At 47.1% G+C, this 23213-nt stretch overlaps 1 protein-coding gene across 2 annotated transcripts in view; it reads right to left on the bottom strand.

Moving 5' to 3' along the window:
- Positions 1-23213, bottom strand: part of THOC1 (THO complex subunit 1) — a 1301120-nt gene that overhangs the window by 476477 nt on the left and 801430 nt on the right. For both annotated transcript variants that reach the window (XM_069620878.1, XM_069620877.1), the window contains exons 14-15: positions 1836-1886; positions 1683-1753 (exon numbers count right to left, since the gene is read on the bottom strand). In XM_069620878.1, coding sequence (XP_069476979.1) covers positions 1683-1753; positions 1836-1886 — 122 coding nt within the window. The remainder of the gene's footprint in view (positions 1-1682; positions 1754-1835; positions 1887-23213) is intronic.

The raw sequence follows: 23213 nt of genomic DNA, 5'->3' as shown, positions 1-23213 counted from the left end.
TGCTGTGGAGCCTTGCTGAACAGAGGGCCTACCTTGTCTTGACAAGAGGTCCCGAAGACGAAGTCCTTAAGGAGGGGTAGAGGAGAAGTGTGGAAGATCTCCCTCCACCGCTGCAAGCGATTCTTCAATACCCTGTGACAGAGCGCTGCAGGCCGCACATGAGTCCCAGTGGTGGTCGGACCGCAAACACTCAAGAGTGCATGGAGGCCCAAGGCGAGGAACGAGCTGTTGCAAGCGGCACATCTCATGCATGCTCCTGTGGCCGACATGCGCGGGGATGTGAGGCACAAAAGGGAAGTGAAATAGAAATTGAAAAACAAAAAGGGGAGCACACAGAAGCAATACTAAATTAAAAGAGGGAAGATCAATTTCTTGCTGCCAAGGTTCCGGTAGTGTCTCCATGTTGGGGGGACACCCACAAGGATGGAGGGGACAGGACGTACGAGTATTTAGATGGTGAAAGAGAGTGAGCACCACAGAGTGAATGGTATGGAAGAACAACTGTGGCAAAGCCAAGAGACTGTAAAGGAGAAACCAAAGTAAATCTGAACCAAAGCCCAGCTGCAGTGGAAAAGACACCTGTGTGGGCAAGAGAACCTAGGGTTATCGGTTGTGTAACCTGTAATGGGAGGACTGTGTGGTCCGACAACTGCACCGAGACCAAGGATACCCTGTCTGGAAAATCCAAGGAAATTAAAGGTAAAGAATCTTCACTTGTGAATTAGATTGCTGAAGTGAATACGGTAGATAGCAAGGATGGCAAGGTTGACCTGGAATAGGTTTTGAGAATTGAGAGACTTGAACTGATTGTACATTGGCAAACTGGAAGAGCTGACGTCTTGGGGAATGGATACCCGCGACATTGTGAACTGTATTGCTGCCTTGGGGAAAGGAACCCTGAGGCCTTCTTGGAACTGTGTTGTTTCCTTGGGGAAAGGAACCCTAAGGCCCTTTTGGAGCCCTGTTGTCTTCTTGGGGAAGGGAACCCAGAGTTCTTGTGGAACTGCCTTGAACTTGAGGAAGGGGAGCTGGAAAATAAGCGAAGAGCTCGAAGAATGTCAGACCTTTATTTGGCACACTATTTCTTTTGTTGCCGACATCCCTACACATTGTTTAGCTCTAGCTGCGAGGGCAACTATAGGTTTTGGACACAGACATCCTTTTAAGTTGAACTTCCTGACTCGGATCATCCTTAGTTTCATTAGGTAGGGAAATCCCACATTTAGCATAGGGCATGTTAGGCCTTACACCATCCTGACATTTATGTTAAAACATATTTTGTTTTAACTTTGAATAGGTTGTCTGTGTCTTGCTTCATGATGCCTTCACAGATAATGATGCATTCCAATCAGCAATTGTTTTTGCAGATCATAGGTATCCCAAACATACAATGTGTTCATTTAGATCAAAACTGCATGCCATGCTTCAGTCATGTTTACTATTTTTAGGATATCGAGTACAGTGATTTTCCAGAGGCATTTGAAAGCCTTACTGTGGGTATTGGGAAGGTCTACTTAGTGGCAAGCTTGTGTTTGAAAAATCTGGAACCTCTATCAGTGGAGTGCTTCGTACACAACTAAATCCACTACTGCGCCTCTGCAAGATCTTACAATGTTTACAGTGCTGTACTGCAATCCCCAATTATATATTTACAGTAACATTACAGCTGTTTTGCCCCGTACCTTTCTTTCACAAAGCTTGGACAGCCTTCGTTTTTCCAGGAGTTCCAGTTCTCTTCAGTGCTCAATATATGCTGTGTAGAGAGCGATTTAAGATTAGTATGCTTGGATTGACCATATGTTGACAATATAGCGCGACAAAAATAAGATGCTCACCTGTATCATTTTCAAAAATTTATCTCCAATCGGGGGGGTTTCCGCAATTAGCTGTGTTGGGAAATACAAAAATATAATGATTCAAAACATACAGCACTTGTGGCATTTTACCGGGTGTACATTTCACAGGCAGTTGTGATAAATCACTGATCCCCAGCCTAAAGTCTCCTCCCATATGGCCAGGGGAAGGCAGCCACTACCTGATCCTGACCCTGCGGGTGGTATTCTGAGGGTGTATCATATCGGAGGAGATACTCCAGCAGGAGAGAAGCAGTGTTCTTCCCTTTCTCGTGAGAAAAATCCCTTGATTCATAGTTTTTTGATGGCATGTTGTCATTATTCAGAGCCATTTAATTATAAAGACCTGAAACCTAGTTTTGTCAAGTATTTGAAACAAAACTACTCACTCTTGATATGTAGTAAAACTATTCACTCTTCATATGTGCATAAAAATTCTAAAACACATTTAACATCACATTTATGATGGTCTTTTAAATAAAACCGTCCAACAATGTAATTTAAAACCATCTGGAATTTGCTTGGACTCTAAGTCCCAGAAAGCCTTGAGCACTGAGACGATGAAGGACCAAGAAGTCAATGTGGAGTGAATGTGACACCAAGAACAACGTGCAGTCTAGTTGTCAGGATCAAAGTCAGCTGGGAGGGACATTTAAATTCAGAAATAACCTGCAATATCAGACCAGAGAAGGCGAGAGGAGAAAAGCTGCAGAGTGCACGGAAAGGGAAGCAAACCCACAGGCAGACTACCAGAGACGAGCCGTGGGGGGAGCAGGAAACATTTGCCGGTACAAGTCTGGAAGCGTTTATGACCGGAGGAGAGGAACTCGGGAGGAGTTGTAGCAGGTACGCTGGAGGGACCGCTGAAGTTTAACTGTGTGCAGGGGACCGGAGTCCCGAGTCCGATGTTTTCATCAGTGAAAAAATGAAGACGCAGGAACGGAAGGGGACTATACCAAAAAGGAGAAGCCTGCCCAACGAAAGCTCTTCGCCAAAGCCGCACGTTACACCGGTGAGTCAACCAAAAAGAGTAGGGGGCCACGGGACGTGCCAACACATTGATGAACACTTGGGAAGCATTTTTGAATACCGATCAAGTAGAACTGAAAAGCAAGGGCAAAAGTTGAATTCTTCTAATATGAGATTTTAATTTGGGGAAACCTGGAACAAGCATTGCCAAGAGATATTTAGAGAAAGGTTGACAGAGCTTGAACAGACCCCTCACATATGGGATGTCAGCATGGGGGAGGGGGTGTTGGAACAAGTACTACCAGAAGGCAATAATGTTTTATTATTGAAGAACTGCAACTGTGGTATATCTAAGATAAATGTGAATGTTACAGAAAGACCGTATAAGAGATATACATCAGGTAGTGAACCTTTTTGGGAAGAGATTCATGGCAGGGGAGTACACCAGGGGATCTGCATGAGCCAAAGTGGGATATCCCTGGCAGAGGAGTACACCAGGATATCTAGAGATTCAGTTGAGACGTTTCCTGGCGGGAGTATACCAGGAAACCGATTTTGTACTGGTGTGTTAAAGAGAAACTTTGTCATATCAAGTTGTTGTTTGAATTCAAAACTTGTCAACCAGAGAATTAGAAAAGACTTGCCTTTTGCCACACTTCAACCAATATTGGAGAAAAGACATTTGTTTAACCATCCTGAAAATTACAAACGACTTTCCTTGTTATATTTCAACCAGTGCTGTGGAAAAGACATTGTTTTGTCATCCTGAAAAAAACTAGGAAATACTTTTTTTCTATATTCCAACCAGTGTTGTGGAAGAGACATGTGTTTTGCCATCCTGAGGAAAGCATTTGGTGAAAGACATTTTCAATGCCTTTAATAGACTATTGTTGAAACAGAACATTTCTAACAGTTTTCCTGAAACAATTCAGGGGAAGGGAGCCAACCTCTGGATACAAGAATTATTTCGTTTCATCACTAGCTTCATTAATGCTTCTTTTGTCTCCAGTAGGGTTCCGACCTCACGGAAAGAAGCGTGAATCCTACCTCTCCTAAACAAAAAGTCACTTGAATCAGCCTCGCCGAGCAATTACCGACCCATTACAACAGTGCCATTCTTGCTGAAAATTCTAAATAGAGCAGCCTACATACAAATCCAGCACAATTTAGAATCAAATCCTAAGTCTGCGCCAATCTGGCTTTAGACCAGGTCATGGAACAGAGTCAGCCCTGTTAGACTTGAAAAAACAGCGTTATGCCTTCAGAGATGCAGGCAAGCCTGTTCTTCTCCTAGACCTCTTAGCTTCCTTTGACCTGGTGGACCATAACATTCTCTGCAGTCATCTCACCTCTGTGGCTAACTTCTCTTAGCAAGCCTGGGCCTTGATTGCCTCCTTTCTGGACGAGAGATCCATAAGAGTCTTCTCTGAAGTTGCCACCGAAACACCCCTTCACCGATCATATGTGGCGTTCCCCAAGATTCCTGCGTTTCCTCGCTCTAACATTCACCTTTTCGATCTCCTGGACTCAATCGGTATCTCCTATACAAATTACGCTGATGACACAAATTCTTCTACCCCTCTCAGGCAACTACACAGAAGACTCACGCACCTTGAACGCAATCTACTCAACCATCCAAGACTGGATGGCTTCTAATGGTCCTTGTCTAAATGGCGAAAAAACAAATCATGTTGGTTGGTCCCTCTCCAGCACTAAAACATGCCAGTCCACTCTACTCAAAATTCAGCATCAACAATCTTAGCATCAGTGTCTCCGCCTCAGTAAAGACCATCGGTGTCTACCTGGACTCCTCGCTCACCATGGCACACCAGGTTAATGCCATTGCAACCACAGCTGCCTATATTACAAAGCTCATCAACGCTACCAGACCATTCCTAGCACCAGCTAACAGCCTCACCATTGCCAGAGCCATCAACGGAGCAAGACTTGACTATTGTAATGCCTTCTTTGCAGGGACCTCCACTCGCAATATAGACAAATTGCAAGTGATCCAAAATAATGCCATTACATCGGCACTCAACATCCCGAAAAGAGAGCATATAAAAAAGACGAGGGATGCTGCTGTAGAGTCCCCAGAGAATGGGCCGTCTTTGTATCCGTTTTGATGGCCTGGAGGGATGACTTACCCAAATAGATTCTCACTGTCGAAGGGCATGTCCAGCACCTTCACTTGGACCTCCTGACTGAAATGAGTGGCCTTCACCCAGCCTTGGCGACCAAGGCTGATGCTGCTCCCCATTTGACGGAACCCTATGTCAGCAGCGTCCAATGCCACTGTGATGGCGTGATCAGACGCTACCTTCCATTCCTGGAAGACAGCGATTGCCTCCATCTTCTTGTCATCGGGGAGGCACTCCAGAATAGGAACCAGCTTGTACCACAACTCCGTCGTACCTAGCTAGGATCGCCAGTGCGTTGGCTGCCTGGATAGTGGACGCCACACTGTAAATCGCCTTCTTTCCTCATGGACCCGAGAAAACTAAGAGCCAGAAGCAGAGAGGGGTCGTAGGAACACTAAAGAACTAAGTGAGACATTGGGACAGGGGAACACAAAGGAGCCACAGGAGCAGGATAAGCAGAGGGAGAGATCGACCAAGTTGGTGGCAAGGTGGTGGGAAGGGATCAGGGAAAATCCCTTCACTTAAAGAAATGTGGGCATTTTGTTTTTCCAGGAACTTGAGACTTTTTGTTCGAACTTGGGGGAACTCGGAGGAATTTTTGATAGACTGACGAGAACTGTTTTCTTTGAGTTGAATTGTTATTTACTTCGAACCATTAGATCCAGACCAAGGAGGGAATTCCTGGCTATGTTAAGTAAGATTTTAACGTTCGAGCTAAATCTACCTCACTTGTGAGAGCCCCAGAACGTTTTGCTGGACTGGTAGATTATTTTTCCCTATACCTCAGTGAGTCTGAACCTTTTTCCACACTCACAGATCCTTTTACTCTTTTTATGGGTCTCATTTTTAAGACTCCTTAGTGTCCTTTAACTTTATCCTCTTATACAACATTTGGTATTTCCCTTTTTATTGTTAAAGGGTTGCCCTTTGGGCTCCCCTTTTACTTTCTCTGGCTAACCTTGTGAGAACTACAGTTCCCAAGGGTAGAAAGGATATTTCTATCCCTTCTACATTTTGTTAGGAGAAACCAGCACACCCCACCTTACGTGGAGTGATGGGGAGAGGCAATGTATCCCCTTTCTAACTATCACTAACAACTCTGTTGCAGGGACAAGGTTATCTTAAATGGCTGGTGGCAGTGAACCTTTTGACTACTTCGGTGCACCTTTCCCGCTGGCTGTTTGCACAGCTGTGGAAAAGGCACCCAAGGGTGCCCATTTTCCCAAAATGGTCCCAGTTTTATTTTTAACCATTTTCGCGCTTCTTGTCCCTTCTTGGATCTTCCCCTCCCCTCCAGGGTGGGAAATACCCTTGTGTGCTTTCTATCTTTGGCGGGAGACCTTGGTCAAGCCAAGTGTAAGTGAAAGCAGGAAGCGAGGGAGGAGTCGCTCTGTCTTCCAGCCTGCCTGCAGTAATCCAGTTCAAACTGGGAGGCTGGCGGTCCCAACCCCCCCTCCTCAAACCCCCCAGGTTTGAATGCTGCATATCAGTTTGATTGGCTGGGTTCCTGCATAAAAGTCAGATCCTGGGGGGCGTGGCCTGGAGCTGCTTCGACTGGCATGTCTGCCTAAGAGCTCCCGCCTGGCCCAATACGCTTTTCTTCATAAATGCCGCTTTCAGAGCTTGTCGGAGCTCGGAATTGAAACCACCGGTGGGGGATCCCCTCCGCCGACCACTGTTCGAGTGGGTCCCCGTTCTGATCTAATACGGCTTGATGCGGTCCTTCTCCAGCTCCGTGGCCCACTCGGCGGTAAAATGGCCGCCGCGACTTCATGGCCTGAAGGCCTTCCAGGAGGGGCGGAGCGGGCATAATTTCGCCGCTGAACGGCTGCCGAATGGAATAAGCCATCCTCAGCTTGCTCGCTGCCCGCCTTTGATCTACACAGGCATCGGATCCATTGACCGGCTTTCATCCAGTTCTGCGGAGCGCAATCACCATTGACTGATAAAGCGGCACACCGCTGCGGACACAGGAGGATCTCCATCTCTCCACCTGCCGGGTCTGGTTCTCTGTCTCCCGCCCGGCTTCACTCTTCCCGGCCCAGGGGATAGACTACCTCGCCCGACTCAACGCGATCCCTCAAGCAATTACATCCTACGCACCGCCCGGCGCAAACACTCATCCTCCCCCCCGCACTCGCCGAGGCCGGGTGCCCTGGCTCCAGCCCAGGCCGCCTGGGGAGGCCCCGCCGTGTTCCCCCTCGGCGAAGCAACACTATTACCGACTCATCCAGGGCGCCTGACCGAGGTCTCCGCCTACCCTGCTGTGGGTGCCGGTCAGCTGGGAAGAGCCCCCAGCACCCGCCGTCCCGGCTCGCCCCTGAGGCGGCTCCTCCCAATCACCTCCAGCAGCGGCTGCCGAGGACCTTGGACCTGCCGGCCTTCCGGGCCTGTCTGTTATCTCCCCACTTCCCGCCGGGTCCCAAATCCCCCCGGCACAGCAGCAGGACTTGCTGCCCATACTCTGGCCAGAGCCATCTGAAGGACTTATCCCACCTACCATCCCTACCGCGTTCCCCCCCTCCGCACCCGCTGAGGGCACGGACACCTACTCCAGCTACCAGATACCCGGACATGCACCCCCGCCCCTCTGCAATCCGCACCCCACTCCCCAATGCCTTCCGACTCCTGGGACCTGCAATCCACGGGCCTGCAGGGGCTACAGATCTGATCAGCTGACCAGGCGGTCCCTGGCACACGGACCCCTCTGTCGTGAGCCCCATTGCACGTCGGGCTCCCGCTCTCAGAGAGGAGTTCCGAAAAGCAGCCCGCAGCTACCAGGAAGCGAAAGCTGTGCCCCGAAGCGACCCCCCCGGAGGAGCGGCAGGGTCCCGGATCGGCAGCTCCGCAGAGCATTACATCAGCACTCCAGCTCAGCAGACAAGAGGTGAGGAGTCGGCAGGAAGAGGGCAGCCTAGCCTGATTCGGACAGGTCCCTGGAGCTGGCACACGCAGACACAGAGGCCCAGCCTCTGGGAACACCCAAAAACAGGCCCCTCCGGACATAAACCCAAACCCAAGATATCCCCTACAACTCCCAAGCTCCCTGCTACCGCCTGATTACCACCAAGGACCAGATCCCAACTCTCCATAGACGGCAGCAGCCGCGGTGGGCATGGAGGGCTATCAACAGATCCACACCCACCAGCACTAAGTATTCGTTGGAACTCCCACACAGAAGCAATCCCATTCGAACCCCACCATCCACAAAATGTCCAAAAGCGGGAAGTCAGCAAAACAAACTGACATTGCCGCACTCATGGCTGTTAGGAGAATTCTCTGTAAAGGCTAATTTCCCAAACCTAGTGAGTCCCCCAGCAGATTTGCTGGATTTTTGGGGTTTATTTTTTTCTCCTGCTAAGAGCGAGACTCTTTTCCTCCCACTCTTAGACATGATTTGAGGTGTTCCTTTGACTTTGTTTGTGTTTTATGGGCTATGGGGTCCTTTACCCCATAGGGCTTCATGTGTTTTTGGTATGTGGGTTACAAAGCACCCTTCCGTGCCGTAAACCAGGGATGTCGTAGCGACCCCCAAACATAGACTCCATACCCTGGGACTGACTACTGTCTCTCAGGGCATGGAAAGTCACCATTGACTTTACTAGTCTCAAATTTTGAACAGAACCAGTACAAACCATCCTATTGTGGACGTACTGGTCGGGGCAATTTGATTGCCCCGGGGTCTGTTCGTGGGGGCACTGCCAGTCCCCCCCGACCGAGTTTTGGCTGGTGGCAGTGGATACTACTTTTTATATTCGACCGCAAATATATTCCTATGGGATTTTCCCATTGTTCGAGGCTACCTCTTTTTAACATAGCCTCGAACATACCGCCGGTTTATTAAATTAATATAAATTCACTGGTTGGTATTTTTTTGCCGAAACTTGGTTCCAAAATGGCGTTTGTGTTCGCTTCTGTGACTCCAACCCAAGTCAAGCCCTTTGTTCCACTTTTTGGCAGGCTTCTCCACAGAAGCCTCCAAAAGTGGTGCCACTCTGTCTGGGTACCACAGGGGGTGAGGGAGGGGGTTTAGGCATCTTGGACTGAGTTGCCTCGGCAACTCAAGTCGCACTCTTGTGTGATTGGCCCAAGTGGTGAGCCGCCCGGCTCACCACTTAGCATGTTTGAGTGAGAGCTAGGCTGAATGAATGGGGGTTTTCTGCATAAAAGCAGGGCTTTGGGGACTGGAACTTCAGAAGTCGCCACAGGACCTGAAGAATCCGAGGAGGGAGAAGCCGAGCCGACCTGCAACAACGACACCACCGGTGGAGCCCTGCTGAACCGTCTCACCACTTTTGCCGACGACAGAGGAGATCTCCAGTCTGGAGAGTCTTCTTCCTTTGACTAGTGGGGATAACCAGTTTGCCTGTCTTTTCGCCTTCCTGGACAATCTCGTGGCCGCCTTGCCCATGCCAAGCACCCCAGCAACCGGAATACCACGGCTTACCACTACCGCAAAGAAAAGGGTGGTACCTTGTAACCGGGAAACTCTGCGGCTGGTTTCTTCCCTGGCAGCGCAACGACCTTCAGCTTTCCTCCACGTCGAGACCTCCTCTTCCTCTGGACGAAACACCGACTTGCACCCGCTGCCAGGAACAACTGCCCCCGCTGGAGCGTTCTTCCCACTTTCAGGTACTGTGTCCGCTTGGCTTCACTTGCCACAGATCGTTCGGGGCGACAGTAAATCCTCGACTTTCTAACCTGGGCTAGCCTGGGACCTGTTAACTAACTTTTCCTGACTTGATCTCAATCTTTTGTGAATTTTCTACAAAGACTCTTTGGGCATAACCCCACTGTGTGATCCTGGAGACATTTTGCTTGCTCTCTCTAAGAGTGGTCCTGGCATTTGAACTTCCTTGCTCTCCAGTAGACTTTGCCTAATCTGCCTCACTGTGGTTCTTTGAAAAGTATTGAAATTTGTGTTCTTTCATAACCCTGCCCTTTTCCCTCCCTTTTTAATAACTTATTAGAGTGCCATCTTATGTTAAGCGCTCACCTCTGTCTGAAAATAAGTGGCGTTTCTCATGAAGACTTGTCTAATAAGTAATTAGGGTTGTATATATATAATAGTGATTGTGTGTTGAATTTATTTACCTCTTTGTGCTAGTGTAATTTACAAGTGTGTCTTTAAATAAATAATGATATACTTTTACACCAAAGCTCTGGTCAGGGTTTGCTTGTGCTACTGTGTCTCTGTACCTATTGTGTATACTCTATATCCTGCCTAACTCACCTTGAGAGAAGTCTGACTGCTCAGCCACAGCTACCAGGTAAATCTGGGTGGTATAGACTGCTACCAATTGGGTTTACTGCCAACCACCTGTAGTCCTAAATCTTTTGCAGTGGTCCCTAAGGGAACTTCACAGGTTTCTGCCTAACAATGGCCACCTCAGCCGCTGAAAGGGCTAAGAAAGCTGGCCCACCGGAGGACCCCAGCAAGAATAGCACCCTCACACCAGCTGGCGCGGACCCCAATCCACCACAAGCAGCAACCAAAGCCGATTTGCAAGACCTGCTATCAGCCCTAACCAGGGAAATCCGAAAAAAGCACAGAGGAAGTGACCAAGAAAATCAACTCCTTAGACAAAAGGGTGGGGGAGATTGAGCATCTGACCACCGAAATAGAATCTGACGTCTGTGACCAAAGATTTGAAATTGATCTCGACAAGGACAGAATAGCCGCCCTTTAATCGAGATGCGACACTCTTGAAGCAAAACAGAAGGATTTAGAAAACCGATCGCCGAGGAACAACATCAGGGTCCGAGGAATCCCAGCCTCTATCCCAGAGGCAGAATTGAAAGCTTATGTATCGGATCTATTCAGATTCATAATCACCCTGCCGGACAACTCCCCCCTGGAACTAGACATGGTGCACAGAACAATCCCAAGGAAAACATCCACGTTTCCCCCAGATGTTTTGGCTAGGATACACTTTTTCCAAATAAAAGAAGACAATGCGGGAAGCAAGGCAAATGCGACAGATCACCTTCCGAGGGTCTATGATCTCACTTTACCAAGACCTAGCGAACTCAACACTGCAGAAACGGAAAACTATGCGGCCTTTAACAGTCTGGCAGCAAGATAAGAAAATCCCATATCACTGGGGTTTCCCCACTTCAGTAAAATTCAGATGGGAAGGATCACAGAGACAAATACAGTCTATGAAAGAAGCAGAGAAACTCATGGGTCAAAGAAGTGCAGAGGGCGACTGAGTCTGAAGAAACAATCCGCCCTCTCCGGGACAACTCTCCTGGGGGAGCGTGGTCCAAAACCAACTGGTGGCGCAGACTCAGGGGCCCTCCGAAGAAAGACGGCAACATGGGATGAGAATCTGGCAAGGGCCCGTGCCCCACTAGCTCCTAATCACTCATAAAAAGGATCATCCAATGCCGACTTCGATTCTACCCGAGTTAAGATATGTAGCGTATAATCATCCGCACAGAAGCGCGGGCAGCAGCAGAGCCTCACCATGGATCAGCTCAGTGGGCCGGTTGGTCTACACGGAGCGTATTGGTGCCACTAGTTCCCCAGTGGCAGTAGGATGTCGTTTCTCCTACCAGTTCAAAGTTGGGAGGTGGGGGAGAGTGGGACTTAAAACGGACAAACCCAAAGCTATGGACATCATTTGTCTTCAACTCTGTCCTCTTGCACTTCAACGCAACAACAACAGAAACCAAAATACCACTTCAATACAACCGCAAAAGCCGCTCCAAGACTCACATATATACGGTTGGGGGAAATATCCATGAGGTACACTCAAAACAACAATGCAGGGGATGGCTAATATAAACGAAATAAGAATCCTCTCCTCCTGGAACATCCAAGGGATGAACTCACCAAGAAAACGCAGATAAGTCGAACACCGTCTGGGCCATTTAGCCGGAGGCATCGTCCTACTTTAAGAAACCCACCTATTAAAGGAAGACGAACACTGCATAAAATTCAGGAGATTCAAGCAAGCTTACTTCGCCTTATCAGGGACAAAGAAAAGGGGAGTATCAATCCTACTCAGCGACAAAATCCCACTCTCCACGATCACAATAAGGAGAGATCCAGAGGGTCGATATCTCCTACTCAAAGGCTTCTTCGAAGAGCTCCCCATCACGATCGTTACAATTTACAGCCCCAACACATCCCAAGGTAGCTTCATCATGGAAATCCTTCCGTGAAGGCCACTTGATCATCGGCGGAGATTTCAATTCCATGCCAAATCCGCAGCTAGACAAAAACGCTTCCCCCCACAAGCGCAGACTTTACACAGGCCCTGGCCCTAGCCCTAGCCAAACTATTCAGAGAGACAGAGACCGTAGATGTCTGGAGACTATACAATGATACCTCACGAGACTAAACGCACTACTCAAACGTTCACAAGGGCTATTCAAGAATAGACTTCATTCTAATCTCCGGAATACTGTTCCCATGCGTTAACAGCGCAGAAATACACACCTGCATGATCTCCGACCATGCTCCAGTCTCCGTTAATCTAGCCATATCAGGCCAAAGAAACCCTATCCAGAGGTATTGGAAACTAAATGACTCCCTCTTACTAGACATTAGCATAAGAGCCGAAGTGGAGGACTCAATATCCAACTACTTTAAGGAAAACACCAGTGAGTCATCCCCCATCAACATAATCTGGGACGCAATGAAGGCGGTGGTCAGAGGCGTACTGATTGGCGCAGCAGCAGAACAGCGAAGAATTTCAAACATAGCTACAACCAAGCTGGAAAAAGAGGTAATCCAACATGAAGCCCAGCTAAAAGCACGCTACTCCAGGAAATCCGAACGAGCCTTGAGGAAGGCGAAGATTGCCCTGGAAATGCATTGCGCCGACCGGACGGCCAAATCACTAGCATATACAAAACAGTTCTACTACAATAAAGGGAACAAAGCGAACAGGATACTAGCGCAGAAGCGAAGGGCAATTCAAAGCCGAAACAACATTCTCAAGCTACGAGGGGAAAATGGACAGCTGCTTTACTCCGAGGCGGACAAAATCAATGAACTTATGAGATATCATAAATCCATAATGGCCGGAGATCCCACGGTCCTAGATGAACTACCAGAATATCTGAGGGGGCTCCCACCCCACAGCTCATCTCAGCTAGAAACCTTGGAAGCCCCTATCGACGATGGAGAAGTCATTGACTCCATCAAGGCCCTCAAATCTTCCGCCCCCGGCCCAGATGGACTTTCCGCAAACTTCTACAAAAAATTCACCAGAGTCTTGGCACCCCAGCTAGCCGCTTTATTTAACTCCTTCCTATCCACAAGAACAGTCACGAAATCAATGGCCAAATCAATCACAGTCCTAATACATAAAACCAGGGAAGGATCCCAAGCTACCTCATTCCTACCGCCCGATATCACTCCTGAACAACGACGGCAAGATCTTCGCCAAAGTATTAGCTAGAAGACTAGGGCTGGTCCTCCCATGTTTAATTGATCAAGATCAGACAGGGTTTATCTCTGGAAGAGGGACCCATGACAACATTAGGCGAACAATAAACTTAATTGAATGCACCCACAAAACAAAGATCGGGATGGCGGTGATTTCACTAGATGCCCACAAAGCCTTTGACCGGGTGGACTGGGGCTATATCCAAGTGGTCCTTAAACACTTTGGCTTCGGCCCCAACTTCACCACATGGCTCATGGCCAACTGCCAAGTTCCCACCACACAACTCTGAATTAACGGCACCAGGTCAGGCCACATACACATCACGAGGGGCACCAGGCAGGGTTACCCATTATCACCCCTAGTTTTCGCCCTGTCCATGGAACCCTTCGCCGCTAGAATCAGACGAAATCTGAATATAAAGGGGAAACTGGTGGGTGTCCAAGAGTACAAAATCGCGCTCTATGCGGACGATGTGCTCATCACCACCACAAACCTAGCAACATCTCTGGGGGCACCATGGAAAGAGATAGGGGAGTTAGGGGTCCTATCAGGATTCAAGGTTAACCTGTCTAAATCCTCAGCATTACCCATTAACCTCCCTACCCAGGAAAGGGATTCCCTTACCCCACTCTCACCAATCCCTTGGGCCAAGGGTGCAATTGAATATCTTGGGGTCCAGATCACTAAAGACCCAACGTGACTGTACTTGAACATCCCGCAATTAATCAGCGACCTGCAGAACGACCTCAAAAGGTGGCAGCAGCAGGAAATCTCCTGATTCGGGCGAATTACTGCCATCAAAATGAACCTGATCCCCAGATGGCTATACCACTGTGCGGCACTACCAATACAGATCCCAGGCCCCGCCATAAAGGCTCTACAAAAGAAAATACTAGAATTTCTGTTTGGAGTCCGTGACTTGGCCAGGTATTCTCTAGCCGCCCAATTGTCACACGCATTCTCCTGGGTGCAAGAAGTAGACCCCCTGAAATGGCGACAAATCGAAGAGTCCTGGTGCCCGGTCCCAATACCCGATCTCCCGCACTTACCACCTATAAAGCCACAGGCAAACAGCGGGCCCCTATCAGCCTCGACCGTGACGACCCAATGCTGGAAAGCCACAGCTAGGAAATGGGGAGTTTGATGCGCCCTGGGACTCCTGACCCCCATCTGGAACAACCCTGAATTCTCACCAGGAAATCCCCTGCGGGACTTCCAAGCCTGGATAGCAGGGGGCCTGGCGAAAAAATTACGACTTTATAGAAGAGGGTTTGCCCATTACATTTGAAAGGTGCAAAATGAAATTCGGAGTGGGAGAGCGGGACAGATTCCGCTACACCCAAATCAGGCACTGGTTGTCCCATAGAAAAACCAGAGAAAAATGCTCTAGACAACCAACAGCACTGGAATTCACGCTAACACCACCAACCAGCAGAGGCAAGACGTCCACTATCTACCGGCTCCTACACCGGTCAGATCCTACAAAAAAAGAAAGATATATGACAGAGTGGGAAAAGGATCTTGGGCGAGAAATAGCGATAGAAGAATGGCGGAAAATATGGGCTAGATTGCACAAAAGCTCACAATGCATCACAAACAGGGAAGGGGGTTATAAACTATGCTACAGATACTATATCACCCCCACTCAAATCCATAAAGCCAACCCAGATATCCCTGACACATGCTGGCGCGGTGGCCCGGTTCCCGGTTCTCTATTACACCTGCTGTGGTCCTGACCAAAGGCTGAGATATACTGGAAGGAAGTCCTAAAACACATCAAAGATATCTCCAGTCTCTCCATTCCCTGGGACCCAGGAATTTTTCTCATAGGCGAAACCGGAGATGGAGCATTCCCGATCTCAGGACAAATACCCCGCCTATGCAATCACCTGCTACTAGCCGCAAAAATCGCAATGGCCCGAGTATGGAAAGACGAAAGCGGCCCCTCGATTGCCCTATGGTGGGCCAAATGCTGGGACATAGCAATAGCTGAAAAAATCACGGCAATATGAACAGACTCCCTAAATAGAACCTTGAATATATGGGACGCATTTCTGGATTACACGGCCAAATTCCCAGCCCTCACTAGGAGACCCCCACTCACCAGATGGCTCCAATGTAGCCCACTTTACTGAACCCGGAGATCTCCTAAACTTGCCAGAGCCAAGTCGGACACCTATCCGCGACCAAGATGACTCACCGACAATGGCCAGGAGACCAGCATCAACCTCGCCCCCAACCTACAAACATTCTGAGAGTCACTCAATCATGAATTAACTCATAATTATCGCATTGTTGTAATGAATATATTATTTTGTAAAAATCAATAAAATGTTGCAAGTCAGATCCTGGAAGCTGAAGGGGTAGTCGACCACTGGACCTGAATCCAAAGAGGAAGATGAAGAAACCACAGCTGAGACGATTTCCAGCGACCCAAGAGCCTGCTCTGTAACGAGAGTCTGCGGTTACCCTTCCTTCCAAGCGACCTGGGGACTCTGAAAACTTCTACCCCGACACAGAGTCTGGTGAGATCCACTAGACTTAAAAAGACTTGCATTCTGGGCCATCCCATGTCGTGCTGTGACCTTGTGGGGCTGTATTTCCCCACTACCCTGGGACCTCGAGCCATTGTGCAGGGCAATGTCTTCCGAATCGAGCTGAAACTATTGTGGCATCCTGCTGGAACTCCAGAGACGCGATTCCAAAATCTCTTCTAAAGTCCTGTCTTCCGGCTTCATGACAAAGAAATTCTGAAGCCTCCCCTGCTGCAACTCTTCATCCGTGCTGATGTACTGTGTGGGCTGGGGTATTTACATACCTTAAACCTTTGTGATTCCTGTGTAGCTTTGGGGTGTTTCTTGTGATTGGGAGTCCTCTCATCCAGTTCACCAAGGCCCATTGCGGGAATTTTCCTAGGGTGCTAGGGTGTCTTCTCAGAAGTCCACAGACCCTTTCAACCTCTCTAAGTGTTACACATACCTGTTTGAACAGTCTTCCTTAGGTGCTCTGACTTTTGCGCCTTTCTGAATGGTCTGTTGGATACTAGAGACCTAGTGGCCCCCTTCTGCCGCTGAGAACAATCATGCTCCAAGAATAAGGGAAAAACTTTCTAAGGATTGGGCCTGTTGCCTAGACAAGAGAACGAGAACTGTGTTTAAACATTTACTTACGTGTAAATGAGTTGGTTGGTAACTCGGAGTGAGCAGTTACAAAAGCCCTCACCTTGAATGTGTATTGTGCCATTCTGAAAAGTATATGTAAGGATATTTTACTCACCTGTGAATTGGTTGTGCCTCTTTCCAAAAGTTATGCTGTTGGCTTCCCTTAAATATTTCTTGCAGAATATTAGTGTGTATGTTCACCAACTGGGTCTTGCTTCCACTGACCTGCTGTACAGTCTGTCTAAACAAAGTCTGCCTTGGGTTTTTCTATCTGGAATAACATTGACCCATTCCTAAAGTTTAACATTGGGTTTTGCTTTCCCTGGTCTGTTTTATACAGATGCTAAAACAGTCATAGGATTATACCTAACTTTAAGTTGCCGATAGCTCCTTTAAAAAGTATATGGGTTTTACTTAACTTGGTCTTCTTTGGGATATTCTAAAATAAGTTAGAAAGTTATTGCTTAGCTTAGTCTGTGTTCCACTGACCTGAAATGCAACTAATAGTATATTACAACATTAAGTTTTACCTGCATAGAATAGCTGTGTGCCATTCTTAAAAAAAGTGCTCTGTAGGTGTAGCTGATCTTGGTCTGCATGGTGCAATCCTAAATAAGTGTACATAGTTCTTACTTACCTTAGTCTGTGTTCCACTGAGCTGAAAATCAACTGTAGTTGTATATTACACCAACAAGTCTTACTCACCTAGTATAACTGTTTGTTATCCTGAATATGGTTATAGGTTTCTACGGTCCTTTGAATGAGCGTTCCACTATCCGGAAAAGTATACTTGCAGGTTGGTTTACTAAGTGATTCCTTAACCGCCACTGCACAACTGCAAGGGTCTACTACCCTTGTATTACTGAAAGTAATCAGAAAGTTACTTATGGTTTTACTCCCCATGAATAGGTGTGTCCTATACTAAATATGTTATGGTATGGTCTGACTTGTCTAGAAATACTGTTCATTTTCTCAACAAGATTTATGCTTTGGTCTATGTACCTTCAAGCATTGTGTTGCGTTTTTATAATGTATTTATGACTATGACAAAATACCTACCCCAAGACTTACCTTGGCATAACTTGTATATTTTATAAATCTTTATTTTTTTATAATACTTTGGGTCGTCGGTGTTTCTGTTGAACCCTTGGTATACTAGAAGCCCTCTCTCCCCAAGATACACCTGGCTGCTCTGTCTACACTGCCATATAACCAGGTGGAGTCTTGTACTGTCTCATTTGAATGGTTTTACTAAGCCCTTAGTTGGACTGCAAAAAAACTATCAACTCCCGCCTCCCCCGCTCCCGGGTATGTTTCATATGCCGAAACACACCAGCGCCCACTGGGAATCTGCAGCAAACATGTCACACTGAAACATCAGGCAATGAATGGCTCACGCCTAAACATTCTACTTTGTATAGGACTGTGGGAAGCAAGTTGTTCATAGTTTCTGGAGCCGTTTCACATCGCCAATCTCCTGCACTGCGATCAGGACAGAGTTAATTTGTTGAATATTGACAACTGCCCCAAAGTAAGGGCTACACGTCTGCTGTGCATAAATAGCGAAATATTTTAACATATTCCAACACACAGTAATAGAGTTTTGAGCTAAAATCGCTCGTTCTGTCAAACAGTGTTACATTTGTATATTTATGCTGTTCGGTAATTTCAGTCTGTGGACTTTATGGTACAGTATTTTCACTGCTCGATACTTGCACCTATATGGAATCTCAAACTAACTTAATGATGGCAGCAACAAATTAAAAACATAAACGGCTTGCTTATTCATTTATGTCTATGTTGTGGCGCCAGCGACGTTATGTTAAGTTGTTAATAGTGCATGTTGTACACGACCCATTTGTACCCTTTACATAGCTAGAACTTACAAAACACCTTTCATCAAAAAATCAGTTATGGCAGCCCCCTCAGGCGGGGTCCTTTGCTGATATTTAAGGACGGGCGTATATTTAGATTGCACTGCCACCCTAACATAACTACCCACATCTACAAATGACCACAAGGCAACATTATCTGAGCTGGCCCCGGTTGTGAATGCAGCGGCAGATAGAGCAAAAATAAAAGCATGAGCGAAGCATTGGAGTTCCGTGGCGACATGAGGCATGAGAGCTGGAAACAGGGCGAGGAGCATGCAGAACGGGAGGGTAGATGACGGAATCTTTTTTAATGTGTATTTGCTAAAGTAAGAAGGGTCAGACATCTTACCCAGAACTCGGAGAAGACAAACAAAAACAAGAAGCTCCAGGCAGACAATCAATGTAACGAAAGAGGTAATATTAAAGATTGCATTTGTCATTCTAAGGGAAGCATCGAAGATGTGATCCTAGATCTGTAGTTGCTGCAGGTGCCGTCTCCCAAACATTCTGGCTAATGCAATACATTGGCTACATTCAAAAATGTATATGTATTTTTGAGGTAGCCAATGTATTGCATCGAGATAATTGTTTTTAGTGTAGCTATTGTATTTGCATCTAGATGAATCTTGGAGGGTTGGCAATTCTGCATAGTAGGTGCATGTATATAGACAATGACCATAATTTAGCCGCACATTGAATTAATACATGTTCTAAATCCAGCTGCATCTACGCAACCAAGAACTAGCCAGGACACACTGGTACATATCACACTCCATGCCTATGGATCCTAGCCGAAGGCACAGCCACCCACCCACGCGGATCTGCATTCATGCACTACTCTAAAACAAATTGCCCAACACCTCTGCCATTAGAATGCAGCTACCCCTGCTAGGGGAGTTTTCTAAAAGTATCACTTGGAAGTAAGACTTTAGTACGCTATCGCAGTGGTTTGTAGATCCCCCATCTCTTAGTATCAGTCTGTACTACTCAAGGACCTTGGTAGAGTGGCAGAGCAGTCAGGCTTATCTCAAGAGGAAGATGTGAGCTGTATGCAAGTACACTGAACTCAGTCAGTAATGCACATCAAAGAAACACACATAAATGGATATTAAAATATAAATGTATTATAGTTACACAGGAGTCACTGTTAGATACTTAGCACAACACACATAGGTATACTTTGCAATACTTTCAAAGGGTTCAGTTCTTAGTTGGTAGTTGCTGAACGCATACAATTGTTACAGGAGTTTGACAGTTCTATCAGTATTAACACGCACCCACAAAGTAATACAGTAATTTTATTTAATCTGCATACACATATAAGACAGTGATTTTTGGGAAGGAACACAGTGTTATCCTGGCAGAGCTTCAGGTTCTAGAGGCAGTTTCATGGCACAACAAGTCTTGCAAAGTCAAAAACGCAACCCTAGCTAAAAGGCAGTTTGTAGCGGCTTAAAGTCTTGCAAAGCAGTAGAAATCAAAAGGTTAATGTGGATGATTTCTAGTCTCTAGGAAGGAAGATGCAAGAAGGCTTAACCAACGTTGAAGATCCTGTTAAAGGACTTGCTAAAGAGACAAAAGCAGCGGCTTGAGTCGGAGGTAAGAGGGGGCTGTCCTGGACACCTCTCTGTGCGCTCCAACGCTCTGGAGCGACATTCTGGAATCTGGTAAGCAATACCTTTTCCACCCACAGTACCTTAGGTTAGATGAAAACACTTGCAGCCCTGGACCCGACCTCCAGATTCCTTGGTCTGATGACTGAAGGCAGGACAATGGACGGGATCTCAGCAACAGTCTCAAGGAAGGACCTCTGGCACGGCTTTTAGCAACTTCTCTCGTCACTGCGGTTTTGGCACCTTTTCTGCAGCACCAACAAAGGACGTGATTCGCCTGTTCAATCTTCTTCACTTCCTGCAGTTCCACACTCTGATGAGGGGGTCTGGGCTAGTTGGATCGGATCGCTTTAGTGTCCTTGGGGTCCAGCAACGATTTAGACCAATTCGGCCTTTCCACGAGGATACATTTGAAATGGGCAGCAGGTCTCCTGGTATTGGGGGTTCTGCAGCTCTGAAAACTCAAAGGGCCTTGGGACATGGCTGGCTCAAATCAAAGTTTGTCTTGGGACTGGTTGTTCCCGTCAGCGAAAAAGGAAGGAGTTATCCTTTTCGGACCTCCTCTGTCGCACAGAAAACGGGATCAGGACAACAGCGGTCGCTTCATGGTGTTGCAAAGGTTCTGCAGGCGTCTCTGGTCATCATCTTTTTCGGTTACTTCAGCTTCCAGTGGTTGACTTGCTTTCACTCCAGGAGCTTCACCTTTTGTACAGTTCCAGCACACACTCCTATGCAATCTCTCTCAACAATTTACAGAAATGGGTGTTTGGCTGTCCAATCAGGACAACCAGACCCCCAGTGGAAGCTGGTTCTATTCAGGCACTCTGGAAGACAAAGGACAGGGGGTGGGAAGCCCCCACCCCCTTCCTACCGGTCCAGACACTGTGGAGCCTAGGCAGAGACACCCAAGGGTTCCCGCCAAAGGCAAAACACACAGGCTTTGCTCTACCAGAAAGTAGAAGCACTAACAAAGAACAACCACGCTAGTAATGGCAAAAAAGAACAGAGGCGCCAAGATGGCACTTGGGTGCCCCTATTGAGCACTACCCGGGCCATGGACATAGCCTGCGGTAGAAAAATAACACGACAGTTGGTAGAACACGTCCACTGCCATCAGCCATAACTAGGAGATTGTCTATGGGACTAAAAAGTCACAGGAGCAGAGAGAAACTAAGTATCTCTTTGCAGTTATTCTAGGATAAAGAATCTCAAAGGAGGACCCCCAGGGTCCCCAGTAACACTGCCCATAAGGGGTGTTGTGCTGCCATACTAAAATACAGATGCCGTTAAGAGTTATGGAGAAAATAGACTACATAGTACAGGTAAAATACAAAGAATAGAGTTCCATAATACAGAGCCCACGAGAATTAATGAGTGGAAAAAGGCTCCACTCAGTCAAGAGCTCAGAATAAGGTCCAGAAGTCCAACACAAAGTGCTGGAGTTCCCACTAAGCGAGGGGATGGAGCATAAACAAGATAAATCTGTCCAACATCCCCCTTGATAAAAATGTGTTCTAGCTGCACACAATGATTCTACTGCTCTCGCCTACTCTCCAGACTACCTCTCTCTCAGCACCCATCCACATGCCTGCTAGACATGGGTGACTAGCAGGGACGTTGCCACTGCCCGTATTGGCTAAAATGTACACACCATAATATAATTCTTTGATGAATTTCCCATACCTCGACTTCTGTCCCCCAAGGGCGTTCAACCTACAGCCCGTGCTGGGACCATGTCAATGGGGAAAGGCGCTATACAAATGACAATCTTCCATCAGAGCCTCAAGATGCTGCGGCCTCAATTAATATTGATGCGCTTTCACCTCAAGCCTTTCTTCAAGAACTCAAAAGTACTCCTAGATTGGACGAGCTCAGAGGGAGCCATGCCAATCCAGGGGCTGTTTACAGGCACAAGCACCCCTACCCCACCTCCCCTCCGCCAAGTAAATATTTTTAAATGCGCTTGTGCGGTTGCACCTACCGCGCATATCACGTTTGCATTTCCCTGCATCAGATTCAGCTGTTATTATCTAGTTCGCTAATGCAAACTGGCTCAAGGTCACAGAAACGTTGACAGATGTGCCCCATAGCAGTTTTATCCCAGAGGAAAATAGATGATTTCTATTCCACTGGGATTACACGCAGTCCATGGCTGCAACGGCGAGCGGAAAATTACACGATCGCTATGAATACGGATGCCACCCTGCCAAACGATTCAAACTTCTTAAATGACGACAGCATGTTAGCTGAAGCTGCGTATCTGAATGAGCAATTTTCAGGTCTGAGTGACAATTCAGTTGTCATGGGGCTAGGGTGACCACCAGCAATGTTCCTCTTGCTGGGCGAATATCTTCAACCTCTAAGTGAATGTTTCTCTTTGCCAACTGATCATGCGGCCCATCCCAACATTACTGACGGCCCTCTCAGCGGATTTGTATGCAGCCTTGGCTTCTGTATGCGTACCTAATCAAACGCTACCCCATACTCTGCGTGATTTAGAAAATAACATCAGATTAAACGCTCCGGAAGTTTCATCTTTGAACTCGGTTTTGAGTGCTTTAGTAGAACTGTATGACATCAAAACCGAGCCAGCGGCTCACAAGCTTCAATACAGCAAAATAAAAATAAAATTGGACACCACTGAATCTCTATGCTCAGGTATAATTCAACCACCTAGAGCCTTGTGCTTGCTTCCTAATTCTTTGCTACATACCCAATCTCAACTCCACACTACTTTATCTGCAGAGATAAATGACACTGTACCTTCCAATATTGAAAAATGCAATGTCGAATACCAATGTCTCAATTTCAATCAATCTATTGCAAAGGATATGACCAAATTATCATCTATGGAACCAGTATCCAGTAATCTATCTATGGCAAAAATAGGTTCTGTGAATGCCACCTGCAAATCTAGGAATGGCAGAAAAGCAGAGGATATTAAACAAAGCCCAACAACATTTCTTTGCAACATAAATGTTCTGGCTGCAGCTATCAAAGTGAAGAAACACCATGGAAATGCATCAGTATTAAAAGATGGGAAACCTACGGACAAATCTCTGCCCTTCCATTTTTCTGCAGAATTAATTGACTTTCAGTCAGGACTGGACCGACCCATAGAGATACCGATTATGTTAGAGATGGTCCACAGCCAGGCTACATCTGACGTTTGTTTGACCTCTGATAAGACAGTTCCATGC

Source organism: Ambystoma mexicanum, chromosome 5q (genome assembly GCF_040938575.1).
Source record: "Ambystoma mexicanum isolate Mex_15411 chromosome 5q, UKY_AmexF1_1, whole genome shotgun sequence".
Classification (NCBI taxonomy): Eukaryota; Metazoa; Chordata; class Amphibia; order Caudata; family Ambystomatidae; genus Ambystoma; species Ambystoma mexicanum.
This window is presented reverse-complemented; position numbering and strand designations above follow the sequence as displayed.